Source organism: Ammospiza nelsoni, chromosome 2 (assembly GCF_027579445.1).
Source record: "Ammospiza nelsoni isolate bAmmNel1 chromosome 2, bAmmNel1.pri, whole genome shotgun sequence".
Taxonomy (NCBI): domain Eukaryota; kingdom Metazoa; phylum Chordata; class Aves; order Passeriformes; family Passerellidae; genus Ammospiza; species Ammospiza nelsoni.
In genome coordinates, this window is record NC_080634.1 from 4,602,874 (window position 1) to 4,626,468 (window position 23,595).

General features: G+C 42.9%; 2 protein-coding genes across 8 annotated transcripts in view; one reads left to right on the forward strand and one right to left on the reverse strand.

Annotated features, from left to right (window-relative positions):
- Positions 1–15,553, reverse strand: part of DCAF6 (DDB1 and CUL4 associated factor 6) — a 74,320-nt gene extending 58,767 nt beyond the window's left edge. For all 7 annotated transcript variants that reach the window (XM_059493888.1, XM_059493887.1, XM_059493889.1 and 4 more), the window contains exon 1: positions 15,319–15,553. In XM_059493888.1, the coding sequence (XP_059349871.1) occupies positions 15,319–15,490 (172 nt within the window). In that variant the 5' untranslated portion in view covers positions 15,491–15,553. The remainder of the gene's footprint in view (positions 1–15,318) is intronic.
- A 484-nt stretch (positions 15,554–16,037) lies between these two features.
- On the forward strand, positions 16,038–23,090 carry MPC2 (mitochondrial pyruvate carrier 2). Its single transcript, XM_059467133.1, has 5 exons — positions 16,038–16,276; positions 19,580–19,620; positions 21,094–21,178; positions 22,258–22,369; positions 22,865–23,090. Exons 1-5 carry the CDS (start codon positions 16,171–16,173, stop codon positions 22,902–22,904), a joined length of 384 nt encoding a protein of 127 aa, XP_059323116.1. The 5' UTR covers positions 16,038–16,170; the 3' UTR covers positions 22,905–23,090.
- The last annotated feature ends 505 nt before the right edge of the window (positions 23,091–23,595 follow it).

Sequence of the window (23,595 nt, forward strand, 5' to 3'; positions counted from 1 at the left end):
AACACATATGAAGACAAAGCCTCAGGAACTTTCATGTCTTTATACCCTATGTACAAACTGATTTTATCACTGCACTCAAAAACACTACTGTACTAAACACATGAAGAGGGAAAACAAAAGTACATTGACAAAAATGTGGTCTTTTCCTGAACTACATGTTTCAACACATGGCTTCAACTCTCAGGTTATACTGAATCTAATATTCCCCAGAAAACACTCTCAGAAAAGAAAAATACTGGTAAACCTAATATTTTTAACTTCAATCCCAAAAGCTTCTAAACTCAAGGACCATTTCCCCTTTTTAATTCTGAGTTAGCACATCTCTCAGAACAAAATTCCAGGTAAGAGCATCAGACTGTAGGCTTTTGCCAGGTTGCACTGCTTCCAAATATGTAACTGTGAAATGCACTCAAAATGAACCTTAAAAACCTAGAATCAGGAAAAGAACAGCAAGAGACTCCACATCTGAAAAATCCTACATTTGTGAACTTGCTTTGGTTCAGCTCAAGGCAGAGCCATGTCAGAGCTCAGTCCTGTCTCTGGCAGTGTAGCACATATTTGGAAAAGTAGTTTCTCCTCTCTCCTCTTGCTGCTTCTGAATGCTTTTAGTTTGTCCCATCCACTCTCCAGCCCTGCAAAAGAACACCTGCTATCCACACCTGTCTGGAAGCAGGCACTGAGCATCCCTGCCCCTCTCCCTCCTCCCAGGCCAGAACACCCTTCCAGCAGCACCAGCTCCTGCAGCCCATCCAATGCTCAGGCAGCCTTCCCCCATCAGAAGGTCTGGGCTAGATACCTCAGTTTGGCTGGAAGTAGAAGCCACCTCCAGAATTCAGAATTGCTCATAACACTGCTTAAATACCACATTGAAGATGAAGATCATACTTGGGCAAAATATTTTTTTCTGTTTCAAGAGGAGGTACTTAGTGGGTGAAATGGTTATAAAGTGCTTGCACTTAAAGCATGTCTGAGCCAGCTTTAAAAATATAAAAGCCAGACTTCCCTCATGCCCCATTTTATAAACACTGAACTTGTGACATCTCAGGTGCTACAATTTCTGCTAACCAGGAGTAACCATAATTAGAGAAAAATTAAAATAATGACATCTTAAGCACCATGCTCTATTAGCAAGAATGCATTCTTTGATTAGGAATACACATCTACCTAGTTCACTAGGCTTTCTTTACCACTTCTCCTGATCCATTTTTTCCACTCTCCAGGAACACACTCCAGCTGTAGATTCTTAATTGTTGATTTATTGTACCTTTCTGTGAAATCCTATTATTTTTTCAAATCAAATGATTTCTGTGCTTTCAATGAAGATTCCTACTATCAGATTATTTTGATTTCTTCAATTGCTTGTAAGTAAATGTGAGTGTTAAGGTGGGAAATATCACCTGCTGCATGCTTGGGTATCATTTTGCACAACAGAAACTTTAAAATTTGCTTCTGGGGTGCTCCTGTAATGCAAAATACAGAGCAGTAATACATGACCTCCAATAGGATAACTTCATTAAGAACTGTATACTCCATAGACCAACACAAAAATACAGTGTTTGCCAGAGCCATCACACTTTCATTGAAGAACAGAAAAAATCTGATAGCAGTGGATGATTGTTGGGCATTGCATCACATGCATAAAATACATGTGGAACAAGGTGATGTCTGCAGAGCAACAGGCAGGTGCTTGCTGAGAATCCTCTGTACACACAAACACCAAAGATGATTCAAACTGATTTTTAAAAACAAACAGAACAACAGATTTTTCTCCTTCCTGCATGCTCTGGTTTTAATCCAAATCACTTAAACCAGCAAGTAAGAAACAACAACTGTGTTCTAATCACATTTTCAGTTTCAATTTTTATTTCCTTACAGAAATCTGTTGACAAAAGATATGAACAATTTGTTGCTGTTAGATTAGGATTTTTTGATCTTAATAAGAACACAGTATTCATACAAGTTTCAGTAAACCTGAGATGCAGGCATAAGGTGTCTCATATACTCAACACTTGGCCATTTAAAAAATTATTTAAAAATTGTTAGGATTGCATATATGATTTGTTATATATGTGTTTAGTTATTTATCCTTTGATCATTTTTTTATCTAAATATTTAAGAAAGGAATTAAATGCAAAAAAAAAATACAACTTAAATAGTTTCTATATTCCCTAAAGGAAAAAGGGAGCAAGGAAGAAATCAGTTAAAATGTTTTGCCTCCAAACCCCCTCTTTTTTGATTAAGTACTAAAAGCAGTAAGACTACTGAATGGATTGGTTGTAGTTTATCTGATCATTCAAAACTAGAACCACTAGGTCTTAAGTGGTGCTTTTACTCTTAAATAAAAACCTGAACAACATGAATAAACTGATCTGAAGAAAATACTGCCTCTGCTTTTGCTGTTGTTAAAAGCTGAGCAAAGTCAGTGAATCTGTGCTCCTTGTACTTCAGCAATGACTCCCACAGGTTCACTTGGTTGGATAAAAATGCTCAGCAGTAAGTATTAGAATTTGTCACCTGAATATTTTTGTCACTGATCCACTTTTATGACATTGAAAAAAATTAAGAAGCAATACCTCTTGGTTTGTTTTGTATTTACTCTTCAGCATCTCAGCTCTAATTGCTGGACTTCCTAACAGTCAGATGCTCCACATCAAGGGCTCTGCTCTCCCAAGTGACCAGAATCTTCACAATCCTTAATTCCCATTCACCTAATCCAAAAGCTGCCTGCTCCCTCCACTGTCCTACAAAGGCAGCTCTCCTGGCTCCCCTTTCAGCTACAATGATGGATCAAACCCAACCTTCTAACAAAACCCCAAAAGTACTTTCCTCTTACAATATCAGCATCAAGACCTCTGTCATGTTTAGATTTTTCCCAACCCAATACTGAGAACAGGCTCTCAAGCCAGAAACTTTTTCCCCTTAACCATGTAGTACCCCTAGAAAGGCAATAATTTAATTCTGTGAAGGTGCTTCAATATACTGTTTCCTATATTCAAATAAGGCCTAGGACATGGATCAAGTGATCAAGCTGTCATGACCAAGATTATCTCACTGGACACATGGGGTTTGTTCAAAACTGCGAAGGTGAATTTACTAACAAGAACATGATAAAGCAAAACAAAAAAATAAGCCCTGGTAAATTTCAAATGGCTGTGATGACCTCCCTGTGTTTACATAGCTGAAATTTGGAAAGCTGTCAAACTAATGCTCCACCCACCCCCTTTCACTAGTTATGCACCAAGTGAAGCCTCAGGGTTCAGTGCTACTCTCAGTACAATGACCAATAACACTCTCAGTTTTTAGCCATCCACCTGTTCTCACCAAACATTATGCACTGCTGAAGCCTCAAGGTACAGTGAAACTCTCAGTGCAGTGATCAATAATTTTTTAGTTTATATTAAGCAGGAGACTTAGGGATCATTCTTTGTATGAAAGAAGCCTCAACCTGAGTCATTCATGATACAAATTTAAATATGAGAAAGCAGGCGAAAGAGAAGCTGCAACTGTTTCTTTGTAACTTTATGTATTCAAAACACCCACTGTGCACAAGGTCAAACCAAACACTGCCTTGCAATTCCCACCTGGAGAATTACCCAGCCTGCGTGTCTGGGCAGAGCCCTAACCTCACTTCAGGGAGCAATACCAAAATAAACCAGCATCCCTTGTACTCCCCACTCACAGTCCTTACAACAACGTTTAGGTCACAGTCCTCAGTTTAAGAATTGCTCATCAGGTGCTTCCTGCGTGCCTGTTTTGGCAGAGAGAGACACATACCTTTCTTTTGTAAGTAACTTAAGTCAAACCTGCTTCAGAACTAATGACAGCAGACAAGTTAGATGCTCTGAGCATGCAAAACCTTCATATATTTAAAACTGGGCTCCAAAGTTTCCCCTTGAAGAAGTACAGATCATTTCATTATGAAAGTTTAGCTTTAAAGCACACTTGTGCTCCACAGAAATTTAACTAAACTTTGATCCAAAGCAGCACCAGCACAGTATAAGATGTTAAAAGACAACCCTTTTTCAGTAATAGACCCCATTTATCAAATGAACACTCATTTATATCAAGCTGGCTCTTTGCAAGGCCAAGTCCCTCAGCGCTGGCTCGCTGTGACATTTGGAATGCCCTAGTTTAAAGCTGAAATGGAGCCAGCATCTGTTCCCAATGCACAGCACATGGTATCCTGCACTCTGAGTGCATTTCAAAACTTCTCTTGGTTTTTCAGGGTACCATTTAGGCATTTCTGAAGTAACCCCATTTGTATATAGATTATTTTGCTGGATTACTACATCAAACTCTTCTGATCCACATCAAAACACAATTTTTCCAGCAACCAGAATTCTCCATATACCATAAAGCAAACAGGACTAGACATAACAAGCACTGAATTAACTTCCATCAAGGTAAGTTAAATTCGTGAAGATTAATTACAACCTTAAAAATCACTTGTTAGCTATGTAGGCCAACACTGGCCCTGTTTTATAGTCATTGTGACAAAGGCTCAAGCAATTTATCAAAGGAAAAGAGTGAACCAGCAGTACTGCCAGAAACCAAATCCATGGTGTGACCTCCAATCCTTTGAACAAGGCTTTGTGTTATATTTCCTCACTCTTCTGCACAACTGCAAAAACGCCAAAAAATACAACTCCTGGTTCTGTCAATGTTTAAAAGACTACCTTTCAAGAGACTATGATCAACTATTTCACTATGGCTTAAGTTCAAAGCAGATAACCCAAATTATTCTTTGTTCTTAATGATACATCACAAAGCCTGAAAGAATGAACAATACGAAGAAAACACAAAATTTTTTTATTTTCTACAAAGAGACTTCTTTGCCATTTTATTATGTCAGAGCTTTGCTACTAACCAGCCAGCATCAAACAACACTGTGTTAATCAAGCCTGTACTCAAATCCTAAGATAGGCTCAAGTAATGAGCTTTAGTAATAAGAAACACAAAACTTTCAGATATTATAACACCAAGACAGAAACTACAGAAGACAGGACACTATGCCCTAAATTATAAATCAGCAACCTGTAATATCTTACAGTGAGTATATTAATATAAAACCTGATCTCAAAAAACCCACAAACAACCACAAAGACAAACAAAGAAAAAACAAAACAAAACCCAAACCAAACAAAAAAAAAAAAAAAAAAAAAAAAAAACCAACCAAAAAAGAGATCTGCTGAAGTTCTCAAAAAAAAAAAAAAAAGCAGTTCAGCAATGTTATACATTTTAGGGTAATAAATAAGCGTTTTGGAAAATACTTCTGTTAAGGTTTGCTATTATAGAATCTGCAAAAATAGGTTACTGTAGGTAAGAGCACGGGTAAGATGTGTTTGGTTAGTACCAATGGCTGTAATTCACTTTGAAACAAGTTTTGGACCCTGAAAGGATACGCTCCCAAATATAAGCCTCCACTGGGCTCCATAACTGGGAAGGTTACAAGCATTTGGGCTTTAAACCAATGTCTTCGATTTCTGTTTGATATTTACCATGGTTTATGCCTGAAAGACTTCATAAAATTCAGCTGCATTAATACAAAGTATTTAAGGTGTTCTCAGTGACAAAAATAGACAAAAAAGGTTAAAGTACAAGTACCTTTCTCAGGGAAGGCACTTTATCTGTGCTGCACTGACTGGTGCTAAGTGGATTTCATTCACAAGTACACCACATTCTGACAGATATCCTTACACTTCCCCTCACTGCCCATACTTGTCTTCTGTATTGTTCTTGCCACAGATTGCAAGTGAGGTTTTGTGACAGGAGGAAAAATATGCCAGTTTTCAGCAACTTTGGTATTTATTCAGTCCTTTAAAGTAGTCCGATGATCAAATATAAACTACTCACTGAGACAAAAGGCATTTGAAATTTTTATATTATGCCACAAATATTTCTGATTTCTATAGAGCAGAGGACAAAATTCATATGACAAAACTAAGAGAAGCTCTATCTATGTAAAAGATAACACATACCACCTTACTCCTCTCAACAGAAAACTATCTGGCATAGCTTAAGTGACTAACTGGACATAGGATTAACTACATGAAAAAGCTTTTGCTGTTTTCTCCACCAGCACTAAAATAGGACTCCCAAAGAAATTTCTCCAAATTCTAAAACAGATATCAACACAAAAACAATAGTTACCAGATCAAGAAAAATACACTTGTGCCCTGCTTTCTTCTCCAAAGAAAAGTCAAAGGAGGCTTCTATTAACAGAAGAGAAAAATAAATATTATGCAGATTGTTCCAGGTTGGAGTAAAAAGTATTACTGTAGGTTTCAATACACCTTTGGAAATGCTTTCCTTTGACTTTTACAAGTCTTCATCTGAAACTATGTGGGCAGCAATGTTGAATACTTTCTTATAAAAATGCCATCAATGTAATAACCCAGCCAATGCTTAACACCACTTGGAGAAATCCACATCAGGAACTCTGCTTTATGTTCCCAGGTGCTACTGACCACGGTGACACCCAAGGTTCATTAGGAGCTCCATCTCCAGCAGGAAAAGATGATAGCCAGGAAGCTGAAATGCTGCTCCACCCCAGTGCAGGAGTTAAAATTGCTCCTAGCAGAACCAGGGTCTCTCACCTCCAAGCACTCAGGCAAAATGAACACTGGAGCACGTGGAATGGCCAGGAGAAGGAAAGAAAAAGTGGAATTTGCTTTTAAGGGATGTCCTCTTTCCTGCTGAGGAGGTGTGTGCCCCCACTGTCACCAGTCCTGCCATCACCTGCCAGTGCCTGCTGCTCCTCCCACTCTCCCAGCAATTCCAGACAAAGGCTCTGGGCAAAATTAAAGCCTACTATTTAAAGTTGTTTAAGCTAACTCAATACTCATCTTTAAACAGATTAAGAAGTGATTATACAGAGGCTTACCAGCATATCTATAGCCATGTCTTCCAGCAAAAAGCACCCCAGGGCCTGCCTTTCCCTCAAGTGAAACTGAGAACTTGGACAGCATGGAACTCAATTAAGGCATTTAACATTCTGCACACCTGACTAATTTAACACACCATTTAATCCTGGTAGTATAGGAATTGTACACTGCTGGGTTTGTTTGGGGGAACTTGGGAAATAAATATATAGAGACCATAACAGATATGGGTCATAACCCCATGAGATTACAAATGCAAACAACAGGAAACTGACCAGGATTAAAAACAGATTACATCAAAAATTGAGCTCAAGTAGAAAGTTGAGCCTTGATGGTAGATGACTGTTAAATTAACAGTGTACTGACATAGGTTAAATTATAGCTGGGTACAAATGGGAGAAAAAAAACCCTTTTAAACTCCCTTTGTTTAAAAACAAATGAGGAAAAAAAAACCCTTTAAAAATTACATTGCCTGTTGCATTAAACTATATGTATTCATCCTAGACAACAAAAACCAACCTGTTTAACTCCAAAGACTTTTTTTTTACTGAAGAGCACTCTCAGGACATAAGTGTTTTTAAAATAAAACCAAATTAAAAAGGATCCAGATTTTTTCCTCATTTCCTAGAAAGATAAATAACAGGAACAGACTACAATAACTGTAACAAAGCAATGCAACCTAAATACAGAGGTGGATTTTAACAGTTTAATTTTAACAGTTTTTTATTTTGGTGAAGTTTCAGCAGTTCAAAAAGGGTTGGACAAACACTGATGGCCCAGAACACATGAAGTTCACAGGGAAGAGAGGGACAGATTCTCATCTTGCCCATGATATCTGCTAGAGAACAGTCAGCATTAATGACACGCTCAATCTTCCCAGAGACAAGCCTGCAGATCCCTGAAGAACAAGAGGAGGAAAATAAGGGGTTATTAAAATTCACTGATGTGACTCAGATTCCATCTCACGATATTCACATTCAATATTTAATGATTCACACACACTAGAGCACTTGGGACACATCTGAATCAGCAGCTCACAAAGCTCCAAAGACACAGAAAAGCCAAGACTTGCACTCAAACAGTGAAAAATGCAGCTTTGCTCAAAGGCTGGCAGAGTTTGTGTCTGAACTGATCCCTTTCCTTAGTGCCAGGACAGGACTGGTCTCAGGTGTCAACAGGTTCCTGATACATGATCAGTTATCTCCCACCAGACTATTCTGGGGACACTCAAGGATAGAAGATCAGCTATCACATGCAAAGTCACAAGAACTCACAGAGCTGCAGTGCAACATCTTGGAAGGGACTGAACACAGGCAGGTTTAATGCTCTGCCCTAATGCAGTTAATGGAAGCAATCCAACTGGAAGAAAGCTATGGGAGGAAAAAAATTTAAATAAATAAATAAAGGAGAGAGATCTAAAGGATCTCTCACATCACTGCCTCATCCTGAAATACAAATCCAGCACATGCTGTACACCACTTGTTTTTGCAGTGAGAGACAGCTTTCATGTATCAAAGCTCATTATTAGAAGATCAAGGTACAACTTAACTACGAGGCTGTCTGAAACACTCAGCATCAAGGCAGGCAGTTATTTACAAAGCAAACACATTTCCTGTACAGTCTTTAACAGCACACAATGTAAATGCAGTGAAATATTGCAATCAAAAATGAAAATGTATTAGAAGTGCACACAAATGTCTGCAGTCTTCAGCTGTCTGCAGAAGAACACTGAGGCTCCAAAGGATATAAAGCAAATACATTTGCATCCTAAGAACTGGGTATATTTCAAATATTATAATACATGCAAAGCCTTGGGACTACAACCCACTTACACACACTCCTACTACCTGGCAGCCATTAACACACATGATTAATGTTCTGTTAATCACAGATATTACACATAAGGTTAATCCCTTAAAATCAAAAAGTACATCTGCATAGTTCTCTCCATTTGAAGAAATAATGACAAATCTGCAGACAACCAGAAAGGCCTCCTGAATTTCTGAAGGACAGAAAATCAACAGTCTGAAACAGTTATTTTCATAATTTCTTTCTGGCCAAATATAATGCCAGAAATCCACCTTCCATTTTAATTCATATGTCAAAATGCAACAGCAGCAAAGCAGTTGGTGGTTTAGAAAATTAAAACATCAAAACTCAGTAAGTAGGTTCATTGATAAGTTCTGATCTAGGCAGTAGTATAAAAAAATTTTAAAAAAGAAAAAGAAAACCCAAAAAGCAGGTTTCTGCAAAGTAATCCCACCAAAGAACACAATAACGTGATCCATAAGGATCTTCAGTTTTACACAAACAGAAGCTGTGCTACTCTGAATCCCCAGCATCCTAAAAACAGCCATTGGAAATAATTCTCTTATTTCAGGACAGAGTGACAGAAGGCACCAAGTAATCCCAGACCCTGCATGAAATTCTTCCTTCTTTAAAAAAAAAGAAAAAAAGAAAAAAAGAAAAAAAAAATATCATCAACAGGTTATCACTGAATGGAAGCAAAATGAGCCAACACTGTGGAGAAAGAAGCAGTAACAAACCATATCAATTAAACCACAAAACACACAGGAAGATGAAACTGAAAAAAGGTCAATGATCTCAACCACATGCAAAGATTTCTAAGACAACAGCAAAACAAGCTGCCAAATGTACCTAGATTAATGCTACATGGCTGTACCCCTTGCAGGTCCCAGGGGCTCCTGTCCTCCACTCTCACAGCTTGAAATAAGCCCAAAGATAACAGAAGGCTGATTAAACTGAAATTAAAGCTAAGCATTCAGCACTTAGGCCACAGAAATACTCATCTAACCTTAATCCTTCCTCCCAGCTCACATCTCTTTCTGGTTTTCTGATATGTACTAAATTATTACCAGGCAGCATTTTTTTATTTGTTGTTTTGTCCAGATGATTCTGTTACACTGTGCTTTTATTATCCTTTACCAACATTAAAGGCTTTAAAATTGGTGTCTTTATTATGTGAGCTGATTTACTTTGAAGTAGGAAAAAAAATCATTAATCCTGTATGCTAGGACCACCCCTCATATCTTTCCCTACAAGCTATTTAGACATACATATAGTGCCTTTCTGCTCCTTGGCACCAATTTAATGAGATAGTATCAGGGAATTCATTTCAGACACAGTCTCTTGATTAAACTCCTCCAAATTCAATTTGTTACCAACAAGTCTCAATGCCACATTGTTCTTTCAATAGCACATCTGTAATTTTTTAAGGACTGTAGTCACTAAGGCTTGATTTTATTAACAAGGGGAAAAACTCCAAAGATATCCAGTTTAAGGCAATACCTGATCGTGGTCCTGTCTTGTGGATTTTTCAATTAAAAAGCTACATCTCTTTTCTGCAATGATCTTAGGCATCTTCAGCTTTTCTACACAACCAGTGAAGATCCAATGACTACACCAAATTTCCTGCCTTGCTAATGCTTCCTGCCTCCTTCCAATATTAGATTGAGCGTGTAAAAATTGTTCTAGATGCGTTTTCCTCCAGCTCATTCATTACACAGTGAACTTCAATTCTGCCTCTGCCTATTTCTATTATTCAGAAATCATTTCTAATGAAAAAAATCTGAGGAGTTCACTTACATCTTTCTATACACTTCAGTAAGTCAAGTTTCACAAAGTATTTGATGTGTAATAGAATATATCACTACAGAACTGTGCTCTCATAATCAGACCATCAGGTACATTTATAATGCTTCTTTTTCAAGCAGCAGTTAATCTGTTAGACTTGAAGAAAAAACAACATAAAACACCTCTACCAGATCTGGAGTTTAGCCGTGACAGATGTGTGTTTTTAACTCGTGGTGGAAAAGAGAATTAATTCCAGAGGTTTAGGACATGAAATATAACAGTGTACCAGAAAAAAACCCTAAATATCAAAAATATAATGCAAAGAATTGAAGAAGAAAGGCTGATTAAATCCTCTGCCCATCTCCAAGTTGGCAAGAGCACTGACTACAAAGCTGATCATGTTAAAGCTGTCTGACCCTTCTTACTCTGCATTATTTTCAAAGACCAACATACCACATGTTAAAATATAGCTGGAGCAAAAACTGGGGAAAATAATGCCTTTCTTTTTGGTTGTTGTCCCCAGCATTCAAGTTTCCCTTCTGCTGGGTTTGGTTGGTTTGTTTGTCCAAGGAAAGCAAAACTGAGAATGAAAGTTTACAGTATTTTAAGGAAGTATGTTAATTGCACTCTCACACTCTGGGCAACGTGTTTTAGGAAATACCAAATGTTCAACAGCAACACCCAATTCTATGTTCATTCAACCAACCACTACTGCTTTTATAAACTGACATGAATGGAAGGCAGTCAGTATCCAAACTAACCAGTTATAATAGCAATTCTTGCCTGGTTTTCAACCCTACTTACGAGCAGGGCAATCAGCGAACTTCAAAACTGTAATTAGCTCTGGGGTTACTGTGGTTCATCCCTACAAACAGGGAACTATTGACACCTAAGTAGCTCAGTGAGTTCTCCCTACATACAAATATTCACAGATCTCTTTTTAGTAGGAACTGCTGAAGCTTTACAAAATTTGATCACTGGTTTCCTTACAGCGAGTCTTTTACAGACTTCAAACTTTTCCCAAATCTCAAAAACCAGGATGATAACAACTTAGTAAGATATGAAACAATCTTTTAAGAAGGGGGAGTGTGAGCTCATGGGAAAGCATCACAATGTTATCTCTAAGATATATGCTAAGCTTAAAAGAAAAAGAAGGAACCAAGATTTCAGAAAATAGTATCTGCATGAAGATACCAGAGATTGGGGAGAGCTGATTATTTTGATATTTGCTCCTGTTGTATCAAGCACCACAGCTTCCAACAACCACTCTGAGCTAAAATACAGCATCAGTTCCTCTCCTTTTAAACTGAGAGATTTTCTCTGGATAACCTGCTATGTCAGACAGCAAAAACAAACCAATGAAACAAAAACCCCCAAAACAAACAAATAAAAATAAAAAGGAAAAGCCTTCATTCTTCCTGCTGTCCAAACAGCCATTCTTGGCAGCAGGACCCTTCGCAGAAAAGCAAATAAACCCATCACATTAAATACTTCAGAGGAATTATGGATCCCTCTTTCTGCAAGAAACCCATGCTGCCTTTTTTCCAGCCAAATCATTATATGCTATATTTAATCCACACAGGGGCCTTTATTGTGCTGGCCCAGAACACTTCACTGCCACCAGAACAGGTTTGTTCGCTGGTGGCCGAAACATTGCCACAATGATACAAAATTGCAAGATTTGGAGATTCCCGTGAAAGTATCCTCAGTAATTACACTTGCCAGCTTCAGGGCAGAATTTAACTTGGATACTACAGTTTGCACCAGTGTTTTTCAGGGTAAAAGCCCCTGTGATCCAGCAGCAGGGCTCCTCACACCAGTAAGAGGATGCCTAAACTGAATTAAAGAGAGTTACTGACTGCCTCCCCCAGGGCTGCCTTCCTCTGGAGAACTCAAATACAAGAAGTGTCTGAAATTGAGACTAATTAGCCTACAAATGCAGAAGGAAACAGAGCCAACAGAGACATTGCTGAGAGCCACATCTCCCCCCTGACAGCACAGCAGGAGCTCTCACCAAGGGATAACATCTGAAGGACACATCCCAGGGATGCACCCACGGCCCCGTGTCCATGAGCTGCTCCTCTGGAACTCTCTCCAGAACTGACCGGGCTTCAGAGCAATTACTTAGAGATCTTGCAAAATCAGACAGTTTTTTTACAAGGCAAAATAAATTCCAAAATAAATTCCAGGGGTGAGCTATCTGCATGGAAAGGTACATTACACAGATCCTTCCTGGAGCAGCTGTTTTCAGAAGCTGAGAGAGGCTATTTATAGAGTGCCACTTGATTGCCAGTTCACATGAAGCTGAAACACTGAGTAAATAGGAAACAGCAATTAGTTCTCAGATGTCTTACTTCAAAACATGGTCACTGTCGATATTTCTGATATTTTACACTGTAGCACAACACAACCATCCCAGTGAAGGGCTCATTAAGCAAACACCATTCACACAGAAACATCTCCCTCCCAACTGCGTTGTTAGTCATGGACTTGCTATAATGCTTTTCCTTTGATTTGGGGACTGAAAAGGTGCAGCAAGCAAAGATATATATAAACTACTTCATTTTGTACCTCAACCCATAACTGTTTAGATAAATTTACAAAGAAATTTTGCCCAAACAAAACCCAAAAGATGCACATAGACAATGCTTTGAGTCTCCCACTACTCCTAAGTTACAATGAAATTCCTGTCCTCCATTTGTTCTGTCTGCCAGATTGTTGAAACTCAACTAAAAAAATAAATTATAAATAGGAAGAAGCCTCACTTCCCACGCAGATCAGACCAGCAGTGACCAACAAGCAGTGGCACCCAGCTGCCCACTGCAGTCTGGACCTGTGGGCCAGAGAACAAAGCTCCTACACAGGAGTCTGAAAGAGAAAACACCCACACCTACACTGCCCTGCACAAAAAAAGGCACAGCAACAGGCCTCTTCTCTGGGAAATCTGCGCTTGAACAAGCACACCTGACCAGCAGCCCAATCAGTGGGTTTATTAAGGCCATAAATGCCATTTGGGGTAAAAGTGCAGTGGTTCCTCAAGACAAGCACACCCTGTGCCAACCCCTGGTGAAAATCAGGAGTCAGTAAGGACTGAGCACGTCCTGCCACCACCAACACAGATCCCAACATCAGTTCAGTGGGAAGCCTCTCCCAGGTCCTGCTCTTTCAAGCCTCTCAAGCAACTGAACTTGTTTAGGTGAAAGGAAGAACAGTAAATATGAGACCTTAGCCAAGGCACCAGAGTTCTGTTTTTAACTAAAGTTACATGCATTTTATTGCAGCAGCATCCAGAAAAGACATCTTGATAAGGCTGGGAAGATTTCTACTGTTCAAATCTTAGTACTTCGACCCTCAGAGACACAACCACATAGAAGCAGAAAAAAAAACTAACAAAGGTCTTCTTTTTCAAAAAAGGCACTTCTTCAGAATCTGCACACTACAGTCCTAAATTTAACACTGAGCTTTTTTGCTCCAGAGCACACAAAAACAACAACAAAAAAATCTAGTCAGAAGGATTGATCACTAAAAGTTTAGAACGATCCTCATTTAAGGCATGGCCAAGCACAGCCTGAGACATTACCAAAATCAAAAGCAGCTAGATCGTTAATTCTCAACCTTCTTTTTATTCTAGGACTCAAAATTTCTTTCCAAGGGACTTGTGCACTGCACACACACACATCCATCTCTGTAACCGGTAGAAACCTACCAGCAATAACCTTGATTTCCTCGATTAACCTTTTGTGGATTACTGAGCGCTCAGGGACCAGAGACAGAAAACTCCTGAGTTAGGCTCGGTAATGCGATATCCCACCTTAAATTCCACCAGGAAAAAAGCCAAACGACAGACCATGACCACCGAGCACAGCCGGGAAAGCCTGGGATGCACAGATCGACACTCGTTTTACAACGCTGTAAATCAAGCTCCATCTCGAGTACTCGAGGTTCGCACTCCAAGGCAGGAATTGTTCTGCCACACGAGCACAAAGAACGCGTTCCCGACCCTCCGAGCCATCTACCCTGGAGAGACCCTCCAAATGCACAGTGCCACTACCTCCATGGATCTCCCCACCTCCGAAAACACGGGAATAACTACCAGTGTTTAAAAATATTTTTGGTAACGTTTTTTTACAGAATCTACGCCACGACAAAGAATATCGACAAGGAAACCTCCCCGCGGCCTCGGGAACTAAGAGTGGCGCTGCCTTTAACTTGGAAAGTGACAATTCCTGGCTGGGGCACGGAGGCGAGGGCAGCCCGGGGCTGCGGGGACCCCGCGGAGCGCTTGGGGACACAAAGGGCGGCGGATCGGCTTCCCCCGACCCCGGGAACACCTCCCGGGCTCCGGGACAGCGGCCGCGCCATGATCCCGGAGGCGTCTCCGTGCTTTGTTCGCAGCCTCGGGCAGCTCAGCGCCGGTAAACCCGGAGCCTGCCCGGCGCCGGGCACGGAACGCCGACACCGGAGCTATTTGGAGCCGCCGCCCAACTTCCCGGCTGGATCTCGGCGTGCAACAGTTCCTTCTGGGCAGCGAGGGCGGCGGGCGAGCGGAGCCGCGCACCGAGGCACCGGGGGCTCCTGGCGGGCCCGGGACACCCGGCAGCGCGGAGGGATGGGGCCAGGGTGTCCCGGAGCACCCCTGAGGGCGCAGGGGGCCGGGAGCGAGTTTGGAGGAGGTGTCGCCGCCCCACACCGGGCACGGGAAAGTTCGGAGCTGCGGGACAGCGCGGCCGAGCGTGGGAGCGGCGGCGCCTGGAAGGGGCTCCGGACCCCCTCCCGGCTTGGTGGGCGCCAAGGACGGCCGGAGCCCGCGGGCACCCCCCGCCCCCGCGGTGCCCGTGCTTACCGAGGTAGTGCCTGCGCAGCAATCCGGGCTCCTCCAGCCCCAGGGTCCGCTTGCGCACGTCCCACAGCAGGTGTGGGCAGCGCCCGCGGGACATGGCCCCGCGCGGGCGGCAGCGGCGCGCGCCGAGCGGGGGGGGGTGCGCCGGGACCGGCCGGGCGCGCGCGATCACCATGGGAACCGCCGAGCGGGCCCCCGCGCGCGCGCCCCGCGCCCGCCTCGCGCCGAGGCACCGACCGCGAGCCACAGGCGCGGCGGCTCCGGGACACGCCCACCGGGCTCGGGGCCACGCTCACCCCCGGCCGCGATGGGGACCACGCCCACCGGGCAAGAGGGGGGCACGGGGGGGCCGAGATTAATGGGCGTCTCGCGCGAGCCGGTGACGTCGCTCCGCCCCGACTGAGAGGAGGGCGCGTCATGGGTGTGGGCGATGGCGTCAGCGCGCTCGGCTCCGCCGGGAACAGACCCGCCCTGTGCAGTGAAGCGCTGTGACGCCGCACAGCGGCCATCTTGGCTTTGGGCGCATTACTCGCGGCGCAGCGTTCCCCCGTGCCGGCCATCTTGAGGGGAGAGCGAAGCGGGGGCGGCCATCTCCGAGCCGGGCGCCTTGCCCTTGCGAGGGGGCGGGCGCGCCAGCTCTCCCCAGGCGCCCGGGCCAGCGCGCTCAGCCAATAGCGCGGCGCGCGGCTCTCCGCCCCCTGCGGCGGTGGCCAATCAGAGCGCGGGCTGGCGGCGGGCAGGGCCGGGGGGGCGGGGCCGGGGCGGAGGAAGGACGCCCGGACGGGACGCGGCCCCCGCTCGGTGCCCGCTCGCCCCTCGCTGCCCGCTCCGAGCCCGCTCGCCCCGTCCCTCGCCATGGCCGCCGCCGCCGCGGGACTCCGCGCCTCCTACCACCGCATGCTCGACCGCATCGAGCTCATGCTGCCGCCGCGGTTCCGGCCCTTCTACAACCACCCGGCGGGTAATGGGCGGGGGTCACCTTGGCTCCCGGTTGGAGCGGCGGGAAGGGCGGAGCGGGGGATGCGTTCCGTACGGGTGCGGGGCGGGATCGGGGCCGCGGTAACGCGGGTAGGAGCGGGAAAGCGTCCCTGGAGCGCAGTCCTGCTCCGTAACGGGGAATCGGTTGTGTCTGCGAAGGGAGAATGGGATCATCGGGCGGCTCCGGGAGGGATGCGCTGCTGCCGCTGTCGCGGGTCCAGGGATCGCGGGGGATGCCAGAGCCTGGCCCACGGGATGTCGTGGGTTTAAAGGGACCTGGAGGCCTCAGCAGCCGATCCTTTCAAAAGGATGTGCTGGAAAAATCATAGAGTGGTGGAATGGTTTGGGTTGGAAGGGATATTAAAGATCATCCACTTCCACACCTCATCCAGAGCAGGCACTCCGAGCCCATCCAGCCTGGCCCTCGACACTTCCAGGATTTCTTATCACGAAATGTGCCCTAGTCAAGTCAGGCAGCTTTTGGTTTTATTTCCTTTCTGCTGAATCCCAGCTTCTAGCAAAGCAACTCGTGCCCTTTGCTGGAGGACTCCTGTGGGTAAAGACTGAGCTCCCCTCACCTGACCCACAGTTTACCTTTCCGCGGGGGTTTGTGCTATCAGGGAGAAACCTCCTTGAAGTGATCTCATTCAGAGCCGTCTACGTGGTGTTTGGCATGTAAACAAATTGCGTCGGTTGTTAAAACGAGCTCCCGATAAAATCCTGGCATTCCATCGGCTCTGTCCCCACTGCGCTGTGTCAGTGGCACAGGCATCCTTGACTCTTCACCTACCAGGAATATGCCCTGTAAAAGTGGACTTTGGTTTACAGTCGTTTGCTCTATGCTCTTACAATGGCCCCCTTCTTGGAAGGAAAATCGTTGCTCTAAAGAGATCACAAAGAGTGAAAAGTGCAGTTCTCAAACTGTTTGATTTGTACTGAATTCACTTGACCAATGTATTTAACATTAAAGTATTGTTTTTATACACAAAGAGACAATATGCCCAACACTGAGAGACACATTCCAATGGTGGGAAATGTGGCAGCTTCCAGATGCTCTCAGTGGATGCAAGGCACAGCAGGTACTAGGAACATCCATGTTCCTTCTTCAACAGAGCTGTAGTGGGAATTGGAGGTGGTTTTGCAGGTTCTCTTGCAGTGCTTTTCACTTCATAAAACTGCCTGTGGGCTGCTTTTAGTCATCACCATCATGTTGTAATTCATAAATCCATTTTTAGGGATTCTGTGTATATATGTATGTTATATATACACACACATATCAGTCATGATCTATTACTGATGGTATAAGTGAGAAAAGTCACAGCACAAGCAACTATAGAAACTGAGCCCCTGCAACTTCTATTTTAGCCTTGAAGGTGTGTTTGTGACAAAGTTATGCAATAGATGGCACTCTGCAGAAAAAAAAAAGTGGGTTAAAAATGAAAGGCTTTCTATTATCTCCAGTGACATCTAAATCTCTAGTCTAATTCAGGAATATAAGCAGCATTGTAAGTCACTTGTGAGGCATGAAGCACTTTCTGGCATAAAGAAAGCTTCCAGCACAATAATTGGTGCCTGTTACAAAGTGTTTCTTTGGCTGGCAATGCTGGAGGACAGTGGAGGGCCTGGCACACCAGCTCCCCAGGCTGCCGTGGGAAAGCAAGGGCTGAGCTTGTGCTCCCTCCCCTTTGGCCTCTCTGGTTCACTTAGCCTGGCTAAACTCAAGTTTTCAGCACAAACGCTTCTTATATTTCATAGAAGTCATAACTTCTGTGAACTGGTCACACATGTGATATCCAGATTAGCCTCTGGTGTTCCCCTGCTCTCTTGTGCTGCTGTTCTATTCATCCTCAAAAAATTGTGGATGTCAGGAGCTGGGAAGAACTCAGCCAGGCTGGGTGCTTGCTGCAGTGCCTCCAAGGAGAGGTGTTGGACAGTCTTACCTAATTACAGACTTGACTTGGTACCTTCCCTGTCTCCAGCTGTTTCTTAGTTCTGCAGTCAGCAGTTTGAAATGGTTGGCTTTTCTATTATTAATAAAAACCAATGTCACTCTTATTGAAAACTCTACTAGATGTTTAGGGAATGTCAGTTTAATAATTTATACCCACATCCTCTAGTACTCCAAATCTGAGTTTGTGTTTTAGAATAAGATAAATATTAGTAATTAAGGTTACTCTGTAAGACTGATTTATTTATAACAAGCTGAATTTGCAGCCTGATACTGACACACCAAATAAGTGCCTAAGAGAACAGCAGCTGAAGTTTGTATCTTTAAAGGATGAACATTAAGCTGCTGCTATCTAATATTCAACAATATTAAACAAAAGATAATATGCTTGTAGTTATTAGATGCAGTTTGAAACTTGATCACAAGCAGGGTGGGTTAAAAAGGGCTTTATGCAAAGCTGCCAAGCCAGTTTTTGTTTCCCAAGTCGTAGTTTTAAACTTGAGGGTGGCTAAAACTGGAAGTACAAGTAGTTAGTGCAAGTATTTTAAAGGCTGAATTATTAGTGAAGAAATAGCTCTCATAAACAGCAGGCAACCAAAGTCCTGGTGGTTACTCCTGTGTAATATATTACAGTGAAAACCTGGCTTCATCTTGCATGTTATCAGAGTGCTGAGCAGTGCCCTAAACATTAATTTTTTGTGATAAAATTAGAACAGTGTCCTGACTGTTTCACGGGGGGGGGTGGTACTTTGGATTGTGGTTTCTCATTTAAGGCTTGGAGCAGAAGTCCCAGATTAATGATTTCTAGCATGGTTGTAGGTGTGGGTTTGCAGGGCTTTCTTTTAACCAACCACTGGCTATTTTAGCACCACTGAAAATTATATGTATTCATAAAAGAGTTGTTTTTTCCCCAGGTCCCATGCCACTGGATTTTTCTCCCTTCCTTCTGGAGATTTCATCCTCTTCCCCATAATCCTCCTTTGCCTCCTGGTAGATTTTTGGGGTGTTTTCCCTATTCCTAGACCTTTTCCTAACTCCTTCAATTATAAATGCATTGTGCCTCCTCTGGTGTCTTCAATTGCTTAAACATGGACATACTATCCAGCTGTTGCAGAAATGTATGGAGTGATTACACAACTGAAGGCTGATGCATTGGGTTGATGAATTATGAGTATTAGGTGCCAGAGCTAATGTACAGCAGTAGAAAATGCAAATATAAACAATTCATTATTAAAAAAAAAGAGAAACCAAAATAAACCATTTTAAAGTTACCGTGGGTATTAAAAACAGCCACATTTACTAAATAATTTAACTTCTTTTTTCTCTATCCTCCCTCAGGTCCCAAAACAGTGTTTTTCTGGGCACCTATTATGAAATGGGTAAGTACAAGATGCCAGCTGGTGTCTGGGTGTCAAGCCCAGGGCAATCTGCAGCAACACACTGAGCAAGCAAGAGCTTCCCAGCAGACACTTGAGCCTGCAGAAAGATTAGAGGCTCTAATTGTTAATATATGGGGAGGAAGGAAATTAGCCTTAATAACAGCACACACTGAAGGGGATACAGCGTGGGGAAAATGCTTTGTGAAGAATTGTGCTTTTCACTGGGTTTCACAAAGGCTTTGTCTTGTGAAACACCAGCTGTTGCTCAAGGTAGGCATGATGCAAACTCATAAAGCATGTGTCTCTTCTAAGATTGAGGAATTTGAGAAGTATCTTAAGGAAGCCAATTCCTAAGGCTCGTAGCTTGAAGCTATGTCAGAGTGCAAGGTAGTCTTGACCTAAAAGACAAAGCCACATTGCCATTGTGGTCAGTTCTCTGCCTCCTGTGAGGTTCTGCTTCCCACTGCCTGCAGGTGATGCAAATGCCACCTCCTAATTCACTGTGCTCTCTGAGGTGTTGCATTGGTACAGATAAAACAAGAGCTCTCCAAACCCACGAGGGTTTGATCTTGTCTGATAACAAGGATGTAACCTGCTCTTGCCACTGCCAGCTGCTTTGTAACTTTGCCATTGTGAACCCCAAGGTTTTACAGGCCACAGGCAACATTGTGCTCTGAGCTCCAGCTTGGTTTCTCTGTCAGTTGTCTGGACTGGAGCTGCAGGAGCCATGGCTAACCTTCCCTTCCTCAGAGGTTCTCCCTGCAAACACCCTCCTGAGCCTGAGCACACAGGCAGCTCTTCTGTGCCCAAGGAGTCCTGGGTGAAAGCGTCAGGACTATCTTACTAAGGGGTTTCTTTGGGTGTTTTTGTGAGCTGGTGTTACAGGAACATGAAATTGTAACAGGAACATGAAATTCTATTTCCAGCAGAGGGCAATAACACAACAAACAAAGCAAGCAGTGTTTACTGCTAATGTCAACTAGATCAGCCAAGCTATTCCTCAATTTGCCTGCACATTTTCTACTACTACTGAAATTATATTTTAAAAAAAGCACTTTTACCCCCTCAGACAAAGCTGAGTGAAGACTCTAGGGGGTGAAGTTTACCAGCAGTATCTTAGCCTGACCTGTGGAAAGAAGGCCCTTATTTAAATAAGCCTCTACTTGTTGCATGAAAACAAGGGTGGATTTTTTCAGCTGCTTTCAAGCAGCTAAGTTCAAATTAACCTTGTTCTTGAATTAATACAAAATTGCCAGTGCCTGGGATTTTATTCCACACAGCTGTAGCTGCCATAAGTGTGTTCTTTTTCCTGCCACAAAGGACTGGAAATGGATGGCGTCTCCCAGAGTCTAATTGCTCACAGAATGCATCCCATGTCCTGCATAATGCAGGAGCTGTGAAGCAGCTTCCCCTTGTAAAGCCTTCATCTGTTACAGGAGTCCCAGACTGTGCTCACTGAATTTCTCTTTGCAGGGCTTGGTGGGGGCTGGACTGGCTGACATGGCCAGACCAGCAGAGAAGCTCAGCACAGCACAGTCTGCAGTTCTCATGGCCACAGGTAAAGCCACACTTAACTCTCTGTTTTCACACAGAATCTTCCATCACTACTAATACACTTCTACAGAAAGCCTTAATTTCAACATGCTAGCTGTCACTGTTGCTGTTGGATGCTGATTCTAGGCCAGACCTGTACTTGTCATTAAATCAGTAAGCATTCTGTAATTATGTAACAGTTTTCTACCTGTCTTAATTTGGCATTGTTCAGCACAAGTTGCTACGAGTTAGGCATGAGTGTCATCCCTTAAGTTACCATGATACCATTCATTGCAGTAAGTGACCTCTTTTCCTTCAGATCAAGTAATTTTGAAATCAGTCCAGGATACGGTGACTTTTTTAGAACAAGACTTCAAGGGATTTAAGAATGGTAAGGTAATTACACTAACATAAATGGAAAGAATTTCCAAGTGTTCCAAGAAATTGGAAGCAGTGGCACATAGACTACTGCACTGCTGTCTGCCAAGAATTCTCACACTGGCAGAAACAATATTCTGTAATCCTAGAATCATTTAGGTTGGAAAAGGCTTTTAAGATCATAGAGTCCAACCATTAACCCAGCACTTCCAAGTCCACCACTAAAATGCATTTCTAAGTAACCCAAATAGACTTCTTAGAAACACCTCCAGGGATGGTTCTGCACCACTTCCCTGGGCAGCTTTTTCCAATGCTTTTCCTGTCTCAAAGGGTTCTCCAGACTGATATCTGATGCAGTCCTGTGCATTTTGCACAAGTTTTGCACAATCTCCAATGTAGTGCAGCAAGCTAGATATACAGCAAAATACCATTACCCTGACTCTTCTAGAGAATTAAGGTCTAGGCTGCTGTAGACTACAGAGAATCTTTGATATTCAGACCATGACTGACCTTACTGTAGCTATTTCAGAACAATGCAGTACATACCTGTAGATGTCACACTGGCACTCTTCACTGAGAAAAAGGTAGTTATAAGCAAAGCAGTTGTCTAACATGAAGTTATGAAATTTGTTTACTTCAACTGGCCTATGAATCTGCCTCCAAACTTAGGGAAATAGCTGAATATTTAATTTGAATTATCTTTAAATTCACCATTTTTTTCAACAGGCCTTATTTGGTCAAGGTACTCCCTGGTGATTATCCCTAAAAACTGGAGTCTGTTTGCTGTGAACTTCTTTGTTGGCTGTGCTGGTGCTTCCCAGCTTTTCCGAATATGGAGGTATGCATTAACAAGGGTACAAGTACAGCTAAGCATTAACCAGGAATTTATAAATGCTGCCAGCCTGTCAGTGCAACAGGCAAGAGGAACTGAACCATTCATGAAATGTTACAGAATGTTTTTGCTACATTGTTAGTTTTACAGTTAAATCGAGTGAAGCTGTAAATATTTTCAGTCCAGCTAGAGCAGCATCGAATCTGTGTCAGTTCCAGCTAGATCAAAAAGGCTTTTAAGCAGAGCAGCATTTTTCAAAAAAATTGTTTCTTGAAGGAAATTTTAGGAGTTTTCTGGCTTCAGTACTGGCCATAAATGTGGCAAACTTAGCTACTTTGGGACTTCCTACAAGAATTAAGATATCCAATCCTGAGTTTCCACCCTCAAGTCCATTGTAATTTTAAACCTCCTCTGGTGAACAGACTGCCAGGAAAACACTGTTATTGTAACTGGTGTTCTATTCTATTCTTAGCCTGTGCTCTTTCTTTTTTATTCCTATAGGTATAATCAGGAGCTAAAAGCACAAAAGCAAATGCAATAAAGAGATGCTTAACCCAACAGGTCAAATCTAGCAACGCACAAACCCATCCCCATGGGACCTAGCTTCACTAATTTTAATGTTTTTTTCTCTGAGAAAATAAAAGAGGAAAATAAAGAGAGCAAATGTTTTCTAAGTGCAAATAACCAAGTATCTCCACACGAATAAAGGGCAACCTTTTAAAATGAAGGCAGAATTGTTTGTCTTGTCTCTTTAAAGAAACTGGCTGGATTTTGTCTAGAAAGAATTGCTGAGCCTCACCTTATCTGACTCCACTGAACAGTGCTGGGAGTGACACAGTACTGGGTGACAGCCAGAGCCTCAGACTGAAGTGATGTTTCCTGTCACAGTCAGAAAACCACCTGGCTGGGGGTTTGCCATATTTCAATAGCAAACAGTAGTATTTGCATTTCATTTCCTGGTGCTGTTGCTTCCCTGGTAGCATAAGGATATTTGTTCCAGCTTCAGCTGCGTGTCTTCATTTGTTTCCCAGCCACCACTGCCCTGAAAAAGAAAAAACAGCAAACAAATGTGCCACTGGTGTTTTAGCTTCCTTCACAACTCCAGGCAGAAGATGGGGGTGTTGAAGCACCAGACTTAGAGTCAGGAATTCACATGCAGGGGAAAAGATAACTGAGGCAAGGTAGGTTCTGATGAGTCTGTCAGCTCCCCTTTTTCAAAGGCTGTGCCACCA